This window comes from Cetorhinus maximus, chromosome 1, assembly GCF_964194155.1.
Source record: "Cetorhinus maximus chromosome 1, sCetMax3.hap1.1, whole genome shotgun sequence".
Classification (NCBI taxonomy): domain Eukaryota; kingdom Metazoa; phylum Chordata; class Chondrichthyes; order Lamniformes; family Cetorhinidae; genus Cetorhinus; species Cetorhinus maximus.
In genome coordinates, this window is record NC_135879.1 from 157374584 (window position 1) to 157392560 (window position 17977).

At 39.2% G+C, this 17977-nt stretch overlaps 1 protein-coding gene across 5 annotated transcripts in view; it reads left to right on the forward strand.

Moving 5' to 3' along the window:
- fat1a (FAT atypical cadherin 1a) overlaps nt 1-17977 on the forward strand; it is a 202482-nt gene that overhangs the window by 166065 nt on the left and 18440 nt on the right. For all 5 annotated transcript variants that reach the window (XM_078548639.1, XM_078548676.1, XM_078548647.1 and 2 more), the window contains 9 exons: nt 2172-2561; nt 3465-3679; nt 6437-6574; nt 6919-7062; nt 10725-10922; nt 14047-14848; nt 15352-15483; nt 15647-15804; nt 16439-16901. In XM_078548639.1, coding sequence (XP_078404765.1) covers nt 2172-2561; nt 3465-3679; nt 6437-6574; nt 6919-7062; nt 10725-10922; nt 14047-14848; nt 15352-15483; nt 15647-15804; nt 16439-16901 — 2640 coding nt within the window. The remainder of the gene's footprint in view (nt 1-2171; nt 2562-3464; nt 3680-6436; nt 6575-6918; nt 7063-10724; nt 10923-14046; nt 14849-15351; nt 15484-15646; nt 15805-16438; nt 16902-17977) is intronic.

Below are 17977 nucleotides of genomic sequence, written 5' to 3' on the forward strand. Positions count from 1 at the left end.
TTTTAGTGAAAATGCAGAGAGAGAATCAATCGTGTCAGTGCAATTAACCAAAACATTAATCATAATAATGTTCCGTGCACAAATCGGACTGGGTGCTAAGGGAACAGTGAAGCCCATTAGCAGTTATATAAATGCAGCATAAAATGTTAAGCATGTGTTCCCTAGCATGATGAATTCAACAGCTATTTTATCTGTATTGTTAACTTTCTAGATCTTTTCTTTCTAGATCTTTTTATCAATATGGTTGATATTATTTCAGTGGTAGTTACTCTAACATGCTTGACTTGAACACTTCTAAATGAATTTCAAGAAATTAGATTTGCCTGGATCTTCCGAACAGCAGCAACAATGAGCAGATTGTTGCTCTGCTCAAAAATTCCCCCACCCAACACTGCTGCACGTTTCTTCTGGGGTCTTCCAATCCTGGCTTTTACAGAAACACGGAGAGGTAGTCGGGTCGGGGGTGTAGTCGGGTTGGGTGCGTGGTCAGGAGACTATACAGTGGTGAGGGGAGGTGTCAGGGATGGGTAATTTGGGGAGCCAGTTGTGGAGTTACCCAGGTATTAGACTAAGTTATGACCTGTCGAACATTTCCAGGTTAACTATCCAGGTAAGTACCGAGGAATTGCTTTGAGTCGGAATCATACGCTGAAGGTCCCAGGAGCTGGGGAATTACCAATTCGAAGTTTAAACCTCTCAGGCAGTTCCCACGTAGGTCCATGCCTCAGGACTTCCACAGGAGCCCGACGCATGTTTTCAGTCATACATCTGATTTTCTTCCTGGAGACCAGCAACATTTGGCCCTTTATGAATAATCTTATCATTAAAGCCTCTGAATGTGTCATATAAAAAATTTTTTGGTGGCATAATTGTTGACCTTTTGTATTTGGAGTTTATTAATAATATAGCTTATAGCATGGCATAAATGATGATTTGGAGTATTATTCCTAAACCTGTACAGATGAAGTATTTTTTTTAACTGAAATGTCATTGGTTTATTCTGATAGTTTAGAAGAATAATGTTCCTGTAACTTAGAAAGAAAAATATACCTTACTGCCTGTCTCTGTATGCCATTTAACTAACAATTTATAATCCTATCTTGTTCACCAAGACTTAATGTTCTGTAGTTCAAAGCAGTATTGTCACTTTTAGCTCATAGGTATAGCCATCTACAAAGGTTGAAGTTTGGATAGTAGCCAACAGCATTATACAAGTTAAGATTTTGTTACAAAGTGTTACCGACTTTATACTTAGCTAGAGAAGAAAGGAAGTTGTGTATGAAACTTTTATAGTACATTCAACAACACTGAAGCTGATTTTCTAATTTCAATGTGAGTCTCTATTAATCTGTTATTTCAGCAGTGCACTAGCACAGTTAGAGCACCCACCTCTAACAACTTGTATACTGAACCTACCAAATTGTGTGGTTCAGCTTCAGTTTTCTGGCTTGTATTGGGTCTAGTGTTGGAACTGAGGAGGAGGGTGGGAAGCCAAGGAAAGGAAGATTGCAAATGTTCTGTAAGCGGTCGACTTATATGGCTTGATGGGTCAAGGGGAAGGAATGAGCCATTCAAAAGTAAGTAGCCATATGTGGGGTTAAAAATGGAGGTAACTTTTACAAAAAAAGATAGAACAGTAACAGTCTATGCAGAACCAGCTGTGTTTAAACTATTTGTGGTTTATTGTGATTCCAAGTAAATAACATAGGTACATACAAGAGGCAAGATGTTCTCAAATATATAGCATTCCTGTATTTTTTTTAAAAATAAGATACCTAGAGTAAAAAGAAGTACATTGCATTTCTAATAATTTGCTAATATTGCATTACAATTCTATTTTGTGTTTACTCCAGTCAGTAGTGGATAACTGGATAAAAAGCTATCATGTACTGTTAGCATCTTTCATCTGACATGTGAGGATATATGCCATATATCACAATATAAAAAGATAATATAATTTAATTCATAATTGTACTAAGGACCACGCATTTTAAAAGTGCACAAGATAATAATTTCCTTATACTAAATTTATGAAGTTAATTTTAACTTACTATTTCAGTAAATGTAATGTACTGGAAGCATTATGCATTATTTGTGATTTTTAAACCAAAGTTCATGGTTAAAGTGATGACATTGATGTAACTGTTTTCTTTCTAAATTTTAAAACATAGGTTTGAATCGTAAGGTACTTTATTCACTTGTGGATTCTGCAGATGATCACTTCTCCATTGATGAGTTATCTGGAATCGTTAGTCTGGAGAAACCTTTAGATCGAGAACTCCAAGCTTCATACAGTCTTATTGTGAAGGCCACTGATCAAGGCGCACTCAAAAAACTATCATCCGTTTGTACAGTATTGGTTTCCGTGCTCGATATTAATGACAATCCGCCTGTGTTTGAGCACAGAGAGTATCTAGCCACACTTTCTGAGGATATTCCTTTAGGAACTGAGGTTCTTCAGGTATTTGCAGCCAGCAGGGACATTGAGGCCAATTCAGAGATTACATATTCCATCATCAGTGGCAATGAACATGGAAAGTTCAGCATAGATGCAAATACAGGTACTTTCTTATATATAATAATTGTAGCTAAATTTGAAAATTATTTGCTCAGTGATAATACACTTATTGTAAGGGGTTCAGAGATCAGACAATAAATTTCAGACAAGGAGACACTTAATGCAGCGGTGTCAGTACAATTTATTAAGCAATGAAATTATACTTAACAAATGAAGGCAGCCGATATCCTAGTTTAGGCAGCTCTTGCTTCCCACTGATTTCTAGTGGCATAAACAACTGATGACTCCTGCTCTTCTTTTGTCTCATGTGTCATCTTGAGGTCTATGCAACAAGCTTTCCTGAGTCTTTTCCTTTTAATCCTGTAACCAGGGATCTTGCTGTCTTCTAATATTGCTGTCATAGTTTGATCTTCATGGACCAGTCAGTAGTCACAACCCGAACAGGATATCCTCAACATCTAAACATCCTGTCATCAACTTTTTCCTGTATAGCTATTTGCCAGGCTTAATAATCCTCACACTGATTTAGTTATAGCTCCAAAGTCCATTGGTCTATACATTTCAAAGCATATCCTTTCATAACAACTGGTAAGACAATTCAGACATCTGTCCCTACTTCCCTTTTCCTATTTAACGCTATCAGTTCATACCCTCAATCCCGTTATAGTGTGACTTTGTTTTAATTCAAGTCTCACAGATTGTATGTCCTCAGTCAAGCATACGTTTAGAATGGGCTCTTTTCAGTAGCTCGTACAATATATTAATTACACTTAAAAAGATTTCTTAGACACTGTATCAAAATGCAGAGTATAAAAAGATTCACATTTCCTACATCATTTTGTGCATTCAATCGGTTAAAATTTAAAGGAGACTTTACGTAATTACTGTGTCATTGTGTTTTTTTCTTATTATCGTTTCTATTAATTTGCCATTTTGTTTTCATCAGGTGCCATTTTTGTGCTTAAAAACCTGGACTTTGAGACATCTCATGAATATTACTTGACAGTTGAAGTCACGGATGGTGGAACACCTTCGCTTAATGATGTAGCAACAGTGAATATCAATGTGACGGACATCAATGACAACACTCCTAAATTTAGCCACAATGTATACATGGCAGTGATAAGTGAAGATGCTCCCTTGGGACAACTGGTTGTTACAGTATGTTCAACACTTTACATATTTTGCTTCCTCACTTAAGAGTCAAGAATAATAGCATAATGAGATAAGGTGGAATTAACAAGCCAGAACATAAAATTCAGAGTTAACAAATGGTGATTTGGCACATCTAAACTCAACCGTCTGTTACTCTAATTCACTGAACATAGCGTCTATTGTATTTTGAATGGCCCCAATTACTTGCCTCTCTTTCAAATCTTTACAGCTATGATCAGCAAGATTTTCTTGATCTTTATTGAATTTACTTTTCACTACTGGTCATTTATGTTCTCTGATCCTACCTGATTAGCATGCTTTAAAGTAATAATGTTTTATGAAGAACACATATTAGAAACAATGCAGAGAAGAATGGCATGGATGATTCCACAAGCTAGGACACTAAGTTATAAATAAATTTATTTTGGTGGGAAAAGAGTGAGGGTAGACATGATGCAGGAAGAATATATGATTGAGATGGAATTAACAAACTGTTTTGGGAGATGGTGGACACAGTAAAATAAGTCCCAACCATCGAATTAGAAAAGTAAACTTTTATACTGCTCCATGATAGTGGCAATGTGGAACAAACTTCTGATAAAGATAGTTGTCTTGGGGTCATTTGACATCTTTAATAAACAGTTAGGTCAATAATGATAAATGGAATTCAGGCTTAGAGAAATATTTAACAATTCTACTTAACATGTTTTGCAGGTGATCCAGAAAAATGTTGCTTAAAATAGAGCAACAGGTGGCGTGGGAGGGTAATTCATCATAGATTAATCAATCATAGATTCTGGGTGGAGCAGTCTTAATAGTTTGAATAGCCATTTCTCATTCAGAATTTTCTTATGTTCCTATAACCATAAGCTTCAATTAAATGCTGCAATTATTTTCCACATAAACACAGAAGTTAATGCAATTTGAGAAGTATTTCCTCCTCACATGATTTTGTCACTGGAAAGTAAATGTGGGCAATAGGTGAAAATGGTCTACATTTTTGAAAAAATTTAAATATTGGCACTCGTTTAAAAACAACACTTTGCCTGGCATGGTATATTCACGTACAATGTGGTAAGGTGTCATGTGATATTCCTGTACCACAGCTGGTGGCATCCTCCCAAAATATGCAAATGAACCTGACCCAATGATTTTTGGACAGGGTCAGGACACACCATGGCTGAATAGTTCACTCTGTTTCTGATCCAGTCGCTGGAGGCTGACATCTGTTTTTTCTCCTCCAGTGTGTTTCAGCTGCTGTTGGGTTCCAGATTATGTGAAAGATGTTAGAAGCAGAGTTGAGGAAACAGATTTGAGGGTGGTTCGAGCTGTTCAATTTTTATTCCTTATTTTTCATTTTTATTTAATGAAGTTGTTGAATGTTCACCAGTTATTTATTTTGAACAATTGAGACAGTCATATCACTGCAAAGTATTTATCTTAGTACTTTCATAGAAACCATGAGCACGAGTAGGCCATTTGGCCCTTTGAGCCTGCTCCACCATTCAGTATGATCATGGCTGATCCTCTATCTCAACGCCATATTCCCACTTTCTCTCCATACCCGTTGATGCCCCTAATATCCAAAAAAATTTCAGTATTCTTCTTTAATATACTCAGTGACCCGGCCTCCCCAGCCTTCTGTGGTAGAGAATTCCACAGGTTGGCCACCCTCTGAGTGAAGAAATGTTTCCTCACCTCAGGCCTAAATGACCTGCCCCTTATCCTGAGACTGTGACCCCTGGTTCTAGCCTCCCCAACCAGGGGAAACATCCTCCCTGCATCTGGTCTGTCTAGCCCTGTTAGAATTTTATACATTTCAATCAGATCCCCTCTCATTCTTCAAACTCTAGTGAATATAGGCCCAATCAGTCAAACCAATCTCTCCTCATAAGACAGTCCTGCCATCCCCAGTATCAGCCTAGTGCACCTTCGCTGCACTCACTCTATGGCAAGTATACCCTTTCTTAGGTAGGGAGACCAAAACTGTATGCAATACTCCAGGTGTGGTCTCACCAAGGCCCTGTATAACTGCAGTAAGACATCCCTACTTGCAATGAAGGCCAACATAACATTTGCCTTCCTAATTGCTTGCTGTACCTGCCTGTTACTTTCACTGGTGTACAAGGACGCCCAGATCCCTTTGTACATCCACATTACCCAATATATCACCATTTAAATAATACTCTGCCTTTCTGTTTTTCACACCGAAGGATATAACTTCACATTTATCCATGTTATGCTGCATCTGCCACATGTTTGCCCACACACACAACTTGTCTAAATCGTCCTGCAGCCTCCTTACATCCTCCAGACAACTCTCAATGCCGCTCAGTTTGACTACACCATTGTTCAAATCTAAAAACAAAAAAGTTTCTGTAACCCTTATGATGTGTATTTTGGTGTGGTTTTTAATGGAACCAAAGTGTAAAATAATTTTGATTTATTTGATGAATGATTGCCAGAAATTGGGTAAATTATAATGAATATTATTGTGCACTATATTAAAAAACCTTCAAATTGAGGCTTGCAGCTGCTGGCCCTGTTTAATTTATAATGAAACATTGTAATTATTTTTGCTTATATAATGTATGTTCCTGGAACATAACTTCTTCATTACATGTGAATACTGATCATATTTGTAATAGAGATTATTTCCCAAGGGAAAATATATTGGTACTGGATCTCAGTGCACTGCCATAGGTTAAGGATATGTTAAAATTTAGAACAATGTTACCCCAATGGTTTTGCCGTTTTCTGCAGGTGGTGGCTGATGATTCAGATGGTCCATCAAACAACCAGATTCATTACTCTATTATTAATGGCAATCAAGGAAACCCATTTACCATTGATGTCACCAACGGGGAGATAAAAGTGGCGCAACATTTGGACAGAGAAAAAGTGAGTAGATTAGAAGTAAACCTGATACTTAAGTAAATCCTATATGTATCGATACTATTGCTTTGCATAATGAGTTGTTGATCCATTGTTACAGAACCAAAAACTTCTATTTAATATACCTAAGTCATTTAGTTGTAAACAATACTTTTTCTTTAAAGATAGTACGTAATCAGGTTCCATTTAGATATGAAGATACCTCCTGAGTTTTGAATGACACTAAGTTGACTTTTTAATTTATGGGATTTATAAATGGGGAAAAAAAGCAATCTATATCCTTGCTGCATGAAGATGTACTCCTTATTCATAGATATAACTTGTTAATCATTTTGCTGCTTGTCATGTAGATATCTGGCTATACCCTGACATTGCAAGCTTCAGACAATGGTGTTCCACCTCAGTTCAATACCACCACAGTCAATATTGATGTTGCTGATGTCAATGATAATCCTCCCATGTTCTCACAGGCAAACTACAGTGTTATCATCCAGGTAAGAGTGATCAAAATCCCAGTAGGACTCTAACATGTTGTGATTTTTAAAAAAAATATATAAATTACATTAACTAAGCTGGAGTGATAATTGCTTAGTCCTAAACAAAGCATTTTTGGACTTCTGATCTGGAAAATTTTGGAACTCACTTTTGTATTTAACATTTTAAGTTTTACGTACTTTTTTCATGAAGGAAACAGCAAGAGAACAGCACAATAACACTGAATCAAAAAAAAATCAGTTCAGTATAACATGTCTAGAATTTCTCTGTCACTATCTTCTTTATTTCTGAAGATATCTTCCTTCCAGACTGCTAGTACTATATGTTTCTCTCCTAGTCAGCCTGAAGGGTTTGTTGCAGAAGGTGAAACTTCCATTGACTGACACAAATCAAAACTTGTAATTTATTTGTGAAATTGCTAGGACTAGTATGGTCATGCCCGTTGACACAGAATTCTAATATGATCTCTGCTTTGTTAAAAGCTTAGCCTTGGCATGTTTTGTGTCAGTGAATAAGTCCTTTTGTCCACTGTATGGGTCTATCAGCGTGGTTTTCCATAGCCTCTCAAAGTCTTCCCTTTGATCAACTGGGGAGCACCTCAATTTAAAGGAACTGACATGGATTACGTCAAGTCTTTCTTACTAGGAGATACAGTGTATGTATAGTACTATGCCTAACAGCTCCATTCATCCAGAATTAATAGCATTCAGAAGAAAACAATGTAGCAATCAGTTCTTCCTGCTACCTGGAGACTGAATGCTCAACTACATTAGCTTCAGCCTGTGTACTTGTATTTTTGAACACAATTTGAATTCTAGTTTGTGTATGGAAATAGATTTAGAATTATTTGTCAATAATTCAATCCTCTCCCCAGCCCCACACTCAGGCTGAACCAGCAACAACAACTTATATTTATTTAGCGCCTTTAGTGTAATGAGACAAATCAAGGCACTTCCCAGGAGCATCATAAAACAAAGTATAACACCGAACCACATAAGGTGATAATAGGTCAGTTAGCCAAAAGTTTGGTCAAAGAGTTATGTTTTAAGGAATGTCTTAAAGGTAGAAAGCGAAGCAAAGAAGTGTGGAGAGGAGCAAGGTCATGGAGGGATTTGAAAACAAGGATGAGAATTTTAAAATCAAGGTGTTACTTGACTGTGAACCAATATAGGTCAGCAAGCACAGGGGTGATAGGGGAATGGGACATTCTGTGAGTTAAGACATGGGCATCAGAATTTTGGAGTGTAGAATGTGAGACCTGACAGGAATAGTTGAGTCTAGAGTTGATGAAGGCATGATTGAAGGTTTTCAGCAGCAGATGAACTAAAACGGTGAAATCGAGCGATGTTATGGAGCTGGAAATAGGTGGTCTTAATAATGACATGAATATGAGGTTGAAAGCTCATCTCAGGATTAGATGTGACACCAAAGTTGTGAACAGACTGGTTTTAAACTCAGACTACGTAGGGAATGGTGCTTGAAGTGGGGTCTGAAAACAATGGCTTCAGTCTTCCCAGTATTTATTGGAGGAATGTTTTGCTCATCTGGATATCAGGTAAGCTATTTGATAATTTAGCAACAGTAGAGAAGTTCAAGAGGTTGTAGTGAGGTAGAGCTGGGTGTCGTCAGCTTACATGTGCAAAACTAATGCTGGACTCTCAGATGATGATGCTGAGGGGCAGCATGTGGATGAGAAATAGCAAGTGCCAGGAATAGATCCTTAAGGGACACCAGAGGAAGGGTGCGGGAACAGGAAGGGAAGCCATTGCAAGTGATTCTCTGGCTACGACTCGATAGATAAGAATGGAACCATGTGGGAGCAATCCCACCCAGCTGGCCACAGTGCAGAAGTGGTGGAGGAAGATAGTGTGGTCAATCATGTCGAAGGTTGCAGACAAGTTGAAAAGGAAAGGGGAAAATGTTTACCTTTGTCACAATCACATACGATGTCATTTGTGACTTTGATAAGAACAGTTTTGGTACCGTAACTGGAGCCGAAATCTGATTGGAAGGATTCAAACATGGAGTTCTGGGAAAGATGGGCATGGATTTGGGAGATGACATGTTCAAGGACTTTAGAGAGGAAAGAGAAGTTAAGAGATTGAATGGTAGCTTGCAAGGATGGGAGGGGTCAAGGATTTGTTGTTTGGAGGAGGGGGATGATGATGATGGCAGATTTAAAGGAGAGAGGGACAACACATGAACTGACCTGGAACCAGACCTTTCATGAACTTGGTGTTCTATTCGACCCCAAGCTGTAGCTCCTATCTTGCTTATTAAGATTGTTTAGTTCCTGCACAACAATGCATCTGGCCTTCCTCAGCTCCTTAGATGCTGAAACCTTAAACTGGCTCTCTGTTTGCTGATACCCTCTTTTCTCAGAACTGTTGTCCTTGTCCATAAATTCCTTAATGTCTTTCACTCCCTATCTCTGCAATCTCCTCCCCAACTTGGCATTACCCTGACCCTGAGCTGTGCACCCCTCTTCCCCTTCAACCTTTCATTTGTAACAGAACCAAAGCAAGTGTAACCTTCAGCAGACTTCGAACATCAGTCTGGAACAAAGAGGAGTAAGCTTGCCTATCAAACTGAGAGTTTATAGAGCAATAGTCTTTGTTCTACACATGTGAGACTTGGACTATGTACCAGTGACATGCCAAGAAGCCCAACCACTTTTTCTCTTGAGATACATTCAGAAGCTTCTGAAGATCAGATGTCAGGACAAAATGCCAGACACTGAGGTGCTTACCTGAGCTGGCATGTCAAGCATGCATACTATATTGAGACAGTCACAACTGAGTTAGGCTGGTCATGTACCCAGAATGCCTGACACATACTTACCAAAGTGAACCTTCTATGGACAGCTTGAGCCTGAGGTGCGCTGTCATGCAGGTCAAAGGAAGCACTATTAAGACTCACTTATGAAGGCTCACTTACGTGTTTTGACATTGACTTCGAGTCCTGGAAGAAGCTCCCCCCAGATCACCACACCTGGCACAACCAAATAAAAAATAGTGCAGCCACCTTCGAAAGCAAACATACATTGGAGGCAGAGAAAAAAGGCAAGGAGAGGAAATCCCGAGCCAACAACTCATCCAAAACTCAATTGCCTGCAACATCCTGCCTTATTTGCAGCAGAATCTTCCAGGTGCAAATTGGCCTTAGCAGTTACCTATGTACCAGGGGAACCCTACCATCCCAGATGATGAACATGGTCATCTTCATCCCAGATGATGAACATGGTCATCTTCATCCCAGATGATGAACATGGTCATCTTCACCTTGAAAGATGAACAAGAAGGTGACAAACAGAGCCACCAGATATCATGATCTTACTCCTTAAAATCCTTCCTTAAACCCCTCTACTTACTTTTGTCCCCAGCTTCAAAAATCTCCTCCAGCCCATTTCTTTTACAAAGTTTTCAGTCACTCCAAATCTCCTTTGCTTGTTGTGTCCATTTTCCTTGCTCCTATTTGTGAAGCAACTTGGGATGTTTCTCGTGTTAAGGTGCTGTATAAATGCAAGTAAATGTTAGTCCTGGAATCAATCTACCTGCTCTCTCAGGATCAAGATTCATGCAAAATAAATTAAGTAAGTAAAAGTGTGTGTGATTTAGAGAAAATGCAGCCTCCTTGAGCATAAACTGTATCCATTTTGTAGGAAAACAAGCCTGTTGGATCCAGTGTCCTACAGCTCCACGTGATAGACAGGGATTCCTCGCACAATGGCCCTCCATTCACTTTTACAATCATTAGTGGAAATGAAGAGAATGAATTTCAGATAAATCCACAAGGTCTGCTCATATCATCGTCTCATCTCAACCACAAGGCCAAAGATATGTATCTACTGCAAGTACAGGTAAAAGCAGAATTTAATATTATGCTTTACTATGGGCACAAAGTGTTCAGTTTTGTGACTGTGGGCAGAATTTTCACCCCATCAGGGGGGACGTTGAAGAGCAGGCGCGCCCCCAATTGGGGGTGTGCTGCCATTTTACATGGGCGGGCCAATTAAGGCCCACCCAGGATGATGTCCGCACGGAAGCGCTATGCACTCCCTGTGCCGGTGGCGGGGGGGAATCCCTAAACCCGAGAGTGCACTCTTTCGCGCATGCAAAGTGCTGCCTCAGGGAGATCAGCTGCACATTGAAAAATATTAAAAATAGAAAAAAAAACTTCACTGACATGTTCCCTCATGTGACACTGCCACATGAGTTGGGACATGTCCATAACTTTTAAAAACACTTTAATTAAATTTTTAAAAACCTACATGAAACCTCATCCTGCCCATGGATGAGGTTTCATGCTTTTTCTAATGCCCACCAGGGCTCCTGGCCTGCCCGCCAACCTTAAGGGCAGGTCCGTTAATCATTTTAATGACTCTGTCAATGGCCTCAGTTGGCCATTGACAGGTCGGCGGGCACACAGCTGATTTTGCTGAGCCCCCGCCTACCTGAAAATTTAAATGGGACGCGGTGACGTCGGGAGTTTCGCCCGACATCACCGCGCATCATTGTACGTGTCAGCGAGCGGGTCCTGCACCCCCCCCCCCCCCCCCCCCCTCCACTCGCCTGTGTCTCTGCATTGTCTAAGTGTTTTTCTTGTTGCCCATAAGGCAGAATGAATTTGATGCGATTATAAGGGTAACTTTTGAGTTGCTGCTCCTGCTGCAAAAGTTCAGGTGAGGCATTACACATCGTAAATTTGAGCACTTTGATCAGGTATTGGTATTCTATACAATTTTCCTTTCATTCATTTTAATGGACAGTAAATATGCAAATAGAGTATCTGGATGCCTTGACCTTTGTTCTAAATTCCCAATATTCACTCCTGTCACAAAAAACTCCCTGCCGAGAATGCTAGTGATTAAAAATTTACCCCATAATGACAAATTAAGCGTGTTATCACTTGTATTAGTGTGCAACTAAACCACATAGATCTGATTTCTAGTCCATGGTGCGTTAGATAATCTTAACCTGTACAATCAACTGTTGGCTCTCTCCCATCTAATGATTGCTGACCAGTGACCCGAAGACCGACCAAAGTGCAAGGATATTGGGCTACACCTCCTGTACATCTCAATCTCCCCATGATAAAATAAGCCAGACAGCACTCAGGGTGTGCTTGCAGAGAAGGAATTGCCTTTAGCAAGGTATTTGAGAGCGTCCACCACTCATAGATCTTTGGAACTGTACTGGAGTAAGGGAGTCAATGTTATTAGAAGAAGAGAGAAGACATGTTTGGACAAGGTCTGAGGGAAAACTTCAGAAGATGAAAAACACCATTGACTTGTCCTTGCCAGAAGTAGGAAAAATTGAAATGAGCATTTTGAATTCAGGCATCCTCAGCACATTATAGACCATTAATATAATTGGTGGTACTGTATGGCACTGCACAGTGGAACAGTTCAAGCTGATGATAAAACTTTAAATATCATAATTTACCCACAATGCCTGGTATTGGTACTTTGAAATGTTTTATAAGTAAAGTAGAAATTTTTATTCAGCACCAATAATTCAACAATTTTACTGGAACGACTGATATAGGTGTTTAATTTAAAAAATAATAAATTAAAGGGGAATGTATTTTTATAAAGGTAAATAGAAGAAAAGATGTTCACGACTTCAACTGCTGGTTGCCTTGTTAATGAAGTGTTCAGCAATTGAAACTATCAAGAAAGTAGTGGCTGCTTCTTAATTGCCCAGGGCTCACCTGATGCATTTTCCAGGAAGGCCTGTAAATGGGTGCCCGGTGCTTTCACCTGACATAGATGGTTGTATGTGCAATTCAAGCTCCTTTGCCATTTGTAGGAGCCTATTTACAATTACAAGCACAAATAAATAGAATGAGCACTGTGCACATTCTGCACATTTGTACCAGGCAGAGAGTGGCCTAACCAGAGGTCCTTAAAGGGACAATAGAAGTTGCTCTTTAAATGGCCTGGAAATATTTATATGGGGCCATGTTCCTACTTAGCCCACACAAATACTGTGCCCATTGCCACTGGCTGGATTGCGCACTCCTTCCCACAGAGTACCTCTTCCACCCCCTTCTCTTTCCTGTCAATTTCTTGCTTGACCTGCTCATGGAGCTGCTGGTTTTGTTGGCCCACTGGGTTTTGCAAGTGGAGTACAAATTATGATTGAGTACTGGGCAGTGCTTCTAGCTTAATCTGACCCTGAAAATGGTTTAGGTCTTCACCAAACTTTACATCTGTTTTAGGTGAGAGTTGAAAAATGCCATCAATTTATACAAAATCCAATGTAAATCCTGGATAGAGCCTGTGTTTTACTTTAGTTTCCATGGTAATTGTGACTTCTGAAATTCCCATGGGAGTCCTGTGTTCTGCCCATTATAAAGAAGCGGACACAAAGGAATGATGTAAGTTCAGAAGCTTACCTTGCAGCCTGCCCCTTCTGTGTTAGTGGCAATGGGATTGATGCATTCATTATCTGTTTATAGTCCATTTTGAAAAGAACACAGAAAATGTTCTACGAACACGCTGTTAACAAGCTGTGGCCATACCTATCCTATTGCGATCAATAATTTGAAATAGCTGGGACTCATGGGAATCTTTTTGTGCTGCCAGTGAAGCAGGTCTGCTCCTCTGAAATCAATGAATGCAGGAATTTCAGAGTCTGTCACCATGCCATTGAGGTAAAATAGAGGAGATACTCTAACTCCTAAGATTTATGCAGAGTGAGTACACGTCATTCTTGTATTCCCTATGTGCCTTGAGGATGAGAGTTATTCAATGTGAAACTTTGCAAATAGGTGCCTCTTTTTATTGCATTGTTTCTAAAAGCAGTTTGAAAACAGATACTGAAATGCTGTGCTTCAAGAAAGTCATTTTGAAAACATATTCTGCATTCTCTGAAATGGAGCTATGTGAAGTATAAAGTGAATGTGAATTGCAGATAAATGCAGTTTAAAAAAAAAATGCAGTGGAATATTCTAATATCAATGGAGTTTCTTTTTTTTAGGTAACTGATAATGGGCGACCTCCACTAACCTCATCAACGTTCATAAAGCTTAAAATTATTGAGGAAAGTATTTATCCTCCAGCTATTCTTCCCCTGGAAATCCACATAACTACTGTTGGAGATGAGTATGCAGGTGGTGTTATTGGAAAGATTCATGCAACAGATCAGGACATTTATGACACTCTCACCTATAGTCTTGCATCAAACATGGGAAACTCATTTGCAGTTTCCAGTACGGATGGCAAAATGATCGCACATAAGCTTTTGGATGTCGGACAATATGTTCTGAATGTCACCGTAACTGATGGTCAATTCACAACAGCTGCTGATGTATCTGTGCATGTTAAGGAAGTAACTGAAAATCAGGTCAACCACTCTATTGCCATTCAGTTTGCAAATATCACACCCGAAGAGTTTATAGGAGATTATTGGCGGAACTTCCAAAGAGCATTACGAAATATTCTTGGCGTTAGAAGGCATGATATTCATGTTATTAGTTTGCAGCCTTCTGAACCACCTTCAAATTTGGATGTTCTCCTTACGGTCAATAAAGCAAGCAGTTCTTTCCATCTGCCTGAAGTCCTTTTCCACAAGCTGAACACCTCAGTATTAGGCATTGAAGAAATGATGGGTGTCCGAATACTGAAAGTCATTCATAAACTTTGTGCTGGCCTAGACTGCCCTATGAAATATTGTGAAGAAAAGATTACTATAGACACAAATGCCATGTCAACGCACAGCACTGCTAGGTTAAGCTTTGTAACCCCGCGGCATCACAGAACATCTGTCTGCCTTTGTAAAGGTAAGGAGAATATTATAACATCAGTCAGCTCTGTAACTCTAAAAGCGTGTGAAGGATCCAATTGTATAGTACGGAAATGCTTGTCTGCTGATTTGTGTTTGACAAAAGTCTTATACATGTTAAGTATATGACTTTCTGGTAATATAGTACAATCCTTTTCGTAAAACTATCACTTAGAGCAACTATGGAAAGTTGTTCAGCAAGACCGGTGTTTTTATAACCCATATTATTGTATACCTGATGCAGCTTTTTAACAAGGCTTTGTCATGCTACCTAAATAGCATACAAATTAACAATAAATGTGTGTAAAGGGACAAGTGATTTTTTTTTTTTGATTAGAAAATGTTTGCACTATTTGTCATTGTTCAACTGTGTCTAATTGTTTTGATGAATATATTAAATTTAAGGTAAATATTGAAATGTCGATGTATCAATGATGCTGTAGAAAAATGCTTTTTGCACTGTGTTTTATATTGAACAATTTATGTTTTTATTTTTTCTAGGCAGCAAATGCCGTATGGTGCATAAACCCTGTGAAGGTAATCTTTGTTCTCCTGATACTGAATGTGTACCTGATGCAAAGGGAGAGAATTATGATTGTTTATGCAATAATGCCAAAGTCGGTCAATGCTCTGGTAAGGATTTTCCATATAACACATTTTAAAATTTGAACAAAATGTTCCATTCATCATAATGCAAATATATTTATAATGAAAGTTTTCACTTTGTATTTATCATATTTATTTGATCACTTTTTATAGTGAGTGGGCTAGTGAGTCTTTTGCCTTGAATTTTCAGGTGGTGCTTCTCTGTCATTTAATGGTAATAGTTATGTGAAATATCGCCTCATGGAGAATGAAAACAAAGAAGAAATGAAACTCTCACTGCGCCTACGGACTTATCATCCACATGCAGTTGTTATGTATGCTAGAGGAACAGACTACAGCATTCTAGAGGTACATGCTTCTCAAGTAATACGGGGCAAAAATTACTGAGTACTATTCTTAGTATTTGATTAATTCAGATGTAAAATTCCAACTTGTGCAACTTTAACCATTTTTAACCAGTTTATTTAAAATATGATTTAGCAATATGGTTAATCTGGGAATTTTACATGACCCTCTTAACTAAAAAAAATTAAATAGTGCTAAGTCATGCATTCCCCCCCCCCCCCCCCCCCACCCCCATGAGAGGAACTTGTGCAGCTTGTGTGCATAAAAGTGAATATTTGAGTTGCCATACTGGAAGTCACAGGTATCTGTTACTATCCTTTGTATATTTGTTGTGTCACGTATTCTAAACTACTCAAATTTAATCAGGAGAAGCAACATTATTTTAAACAAAAACAAAAACTGTTGGAAAAACTCAGCAGATCTGACAACATCCGTGGATAGGGGATTTAGATTATTTTTAGTTTAAAAAATGATTGCCATCCTATAGGTTATGATCTTGAACTTAAGAATTATTTGAATTCGTGGCAGTTAGTACAAACCTAAAGTGTGTTATCATCCATCTAAATCCATCAATTTTTCAGTTTTATGAAACAAATAAAAAATGATTCTATTCAATATTCTCACTGCTGTTTTGCAGATTAACAATGGAAGGCTGCAGTACAAATTTGACTGTGGCAGTGGTCCAGGGACTGTTTCTGTACAGAGCATTCAAATCAATGATGGCGAATGGCATTCTGTTTCACTGGCAGTTGATGGCAATTATGCAAGACTGGTTCTGGACAGGGTACACACAGCAGCTGGCACAGCTCCAGGCACTCTGAGGACACTAAACTTGGACAACTTTTTGTACTTTGGTGGCCATATCCGACAGCCACGCACAAAGCATGGTAGAAGCATGCAGATCAGTAATGGCTTTAGAGGGTGTCTGGAGTCCATTATGCTAAATGGTCAAGAGTTACCTTTGAGCAGTAAGCCAAGGGTCTACGCAGTCATGGAGGAATCCGTTGAAATGTCTCCTGGATGTTCTCTCGTGCTAGCAGAAGGCTGTTTGAGCAGTCCATGCCTGAACAGTGGCACATGCTCTTCATTGCCCAGTGGAGGTGAGTTGATCACTTACAAGTATAAAAATACTAGCGATGAAGAGTGAGATGCAGAATGTTTTAAATATGATATTTAGCATCTCAGTCATAGTCATTACAGCACAGAAGAAAGCCATTTGGCCAGTTGGTTCCATGCTGTTTCACTGTAGAGCAGTCCAGTCCATCCCATTCTCCTGTTCTATCCCTATAGCCCTGGCAAGTTTATTTCACTCAAGTGCCCATCCAATTTCCTTTTGCAATCATTAATCATCTCCGCTTCCATCATCCTCCTCAGCAGCACGTTTTGGTTCATTACCACTGGCCGGCGTCAAAAATGTTCTTCCTCACATTCCCCCTTTATTTCTTGCCCAAAACCTTAAATCTGTATTCCCTAGTTCTTGTACCAGCAGCCAATGGGCTGTCTATCTTATTTAAACCCATGATATTTTTGTACACCTCTATCTTCCTTTAAACTCCTTTACTCCAAGGAGAATAACCTCAGCTTCTCCAACCTAACCTTGTAGCTGAAATCCCTTACCTCTGTAACCATTCCATTTAGTCTTTATTATATGTAAATATACTGCAATAACCAGGTTTCACTTGATGGTTTGCTGTAATTACTGATGAGTAATTGAGTGAAAGTAAACTGTGCAGAAACCAGTGTGAATAGCAGCTGTATTGTTCATCAGTATCTTTAACAAAGTGTTCAGTAATTAAACGACATTAGAAAGCTTGGAATAAGAATCAGCCATATAACCCATCCATTCTGCTTTTTCAATGAATTTTCTCCAATCTATTATGAATTCTGCTCTAAACATTTAGTGGCCTGAGACAAAGCTCTGTGAAAAATAAACTCATTGATCCCAAGCAAAACCCTTCAATATTCCTGTTTTCAACTCTAACCTACTGTTCCCCAGACACTATGGGTTGGATAATGCGGGGTGGGTGGAGTATGGACAGCTTGCCCCCCCCCCCCACCCCCCCACCCCCCGCCCAAAGCAAAGTAGGTGTGGAGCTGATATGTTCCATGCTGCCCCGCCTCACAGCCATAATGTGCTGTGGGGCGGCTAAACTAGCATTAGATGGGACTTCTGCCC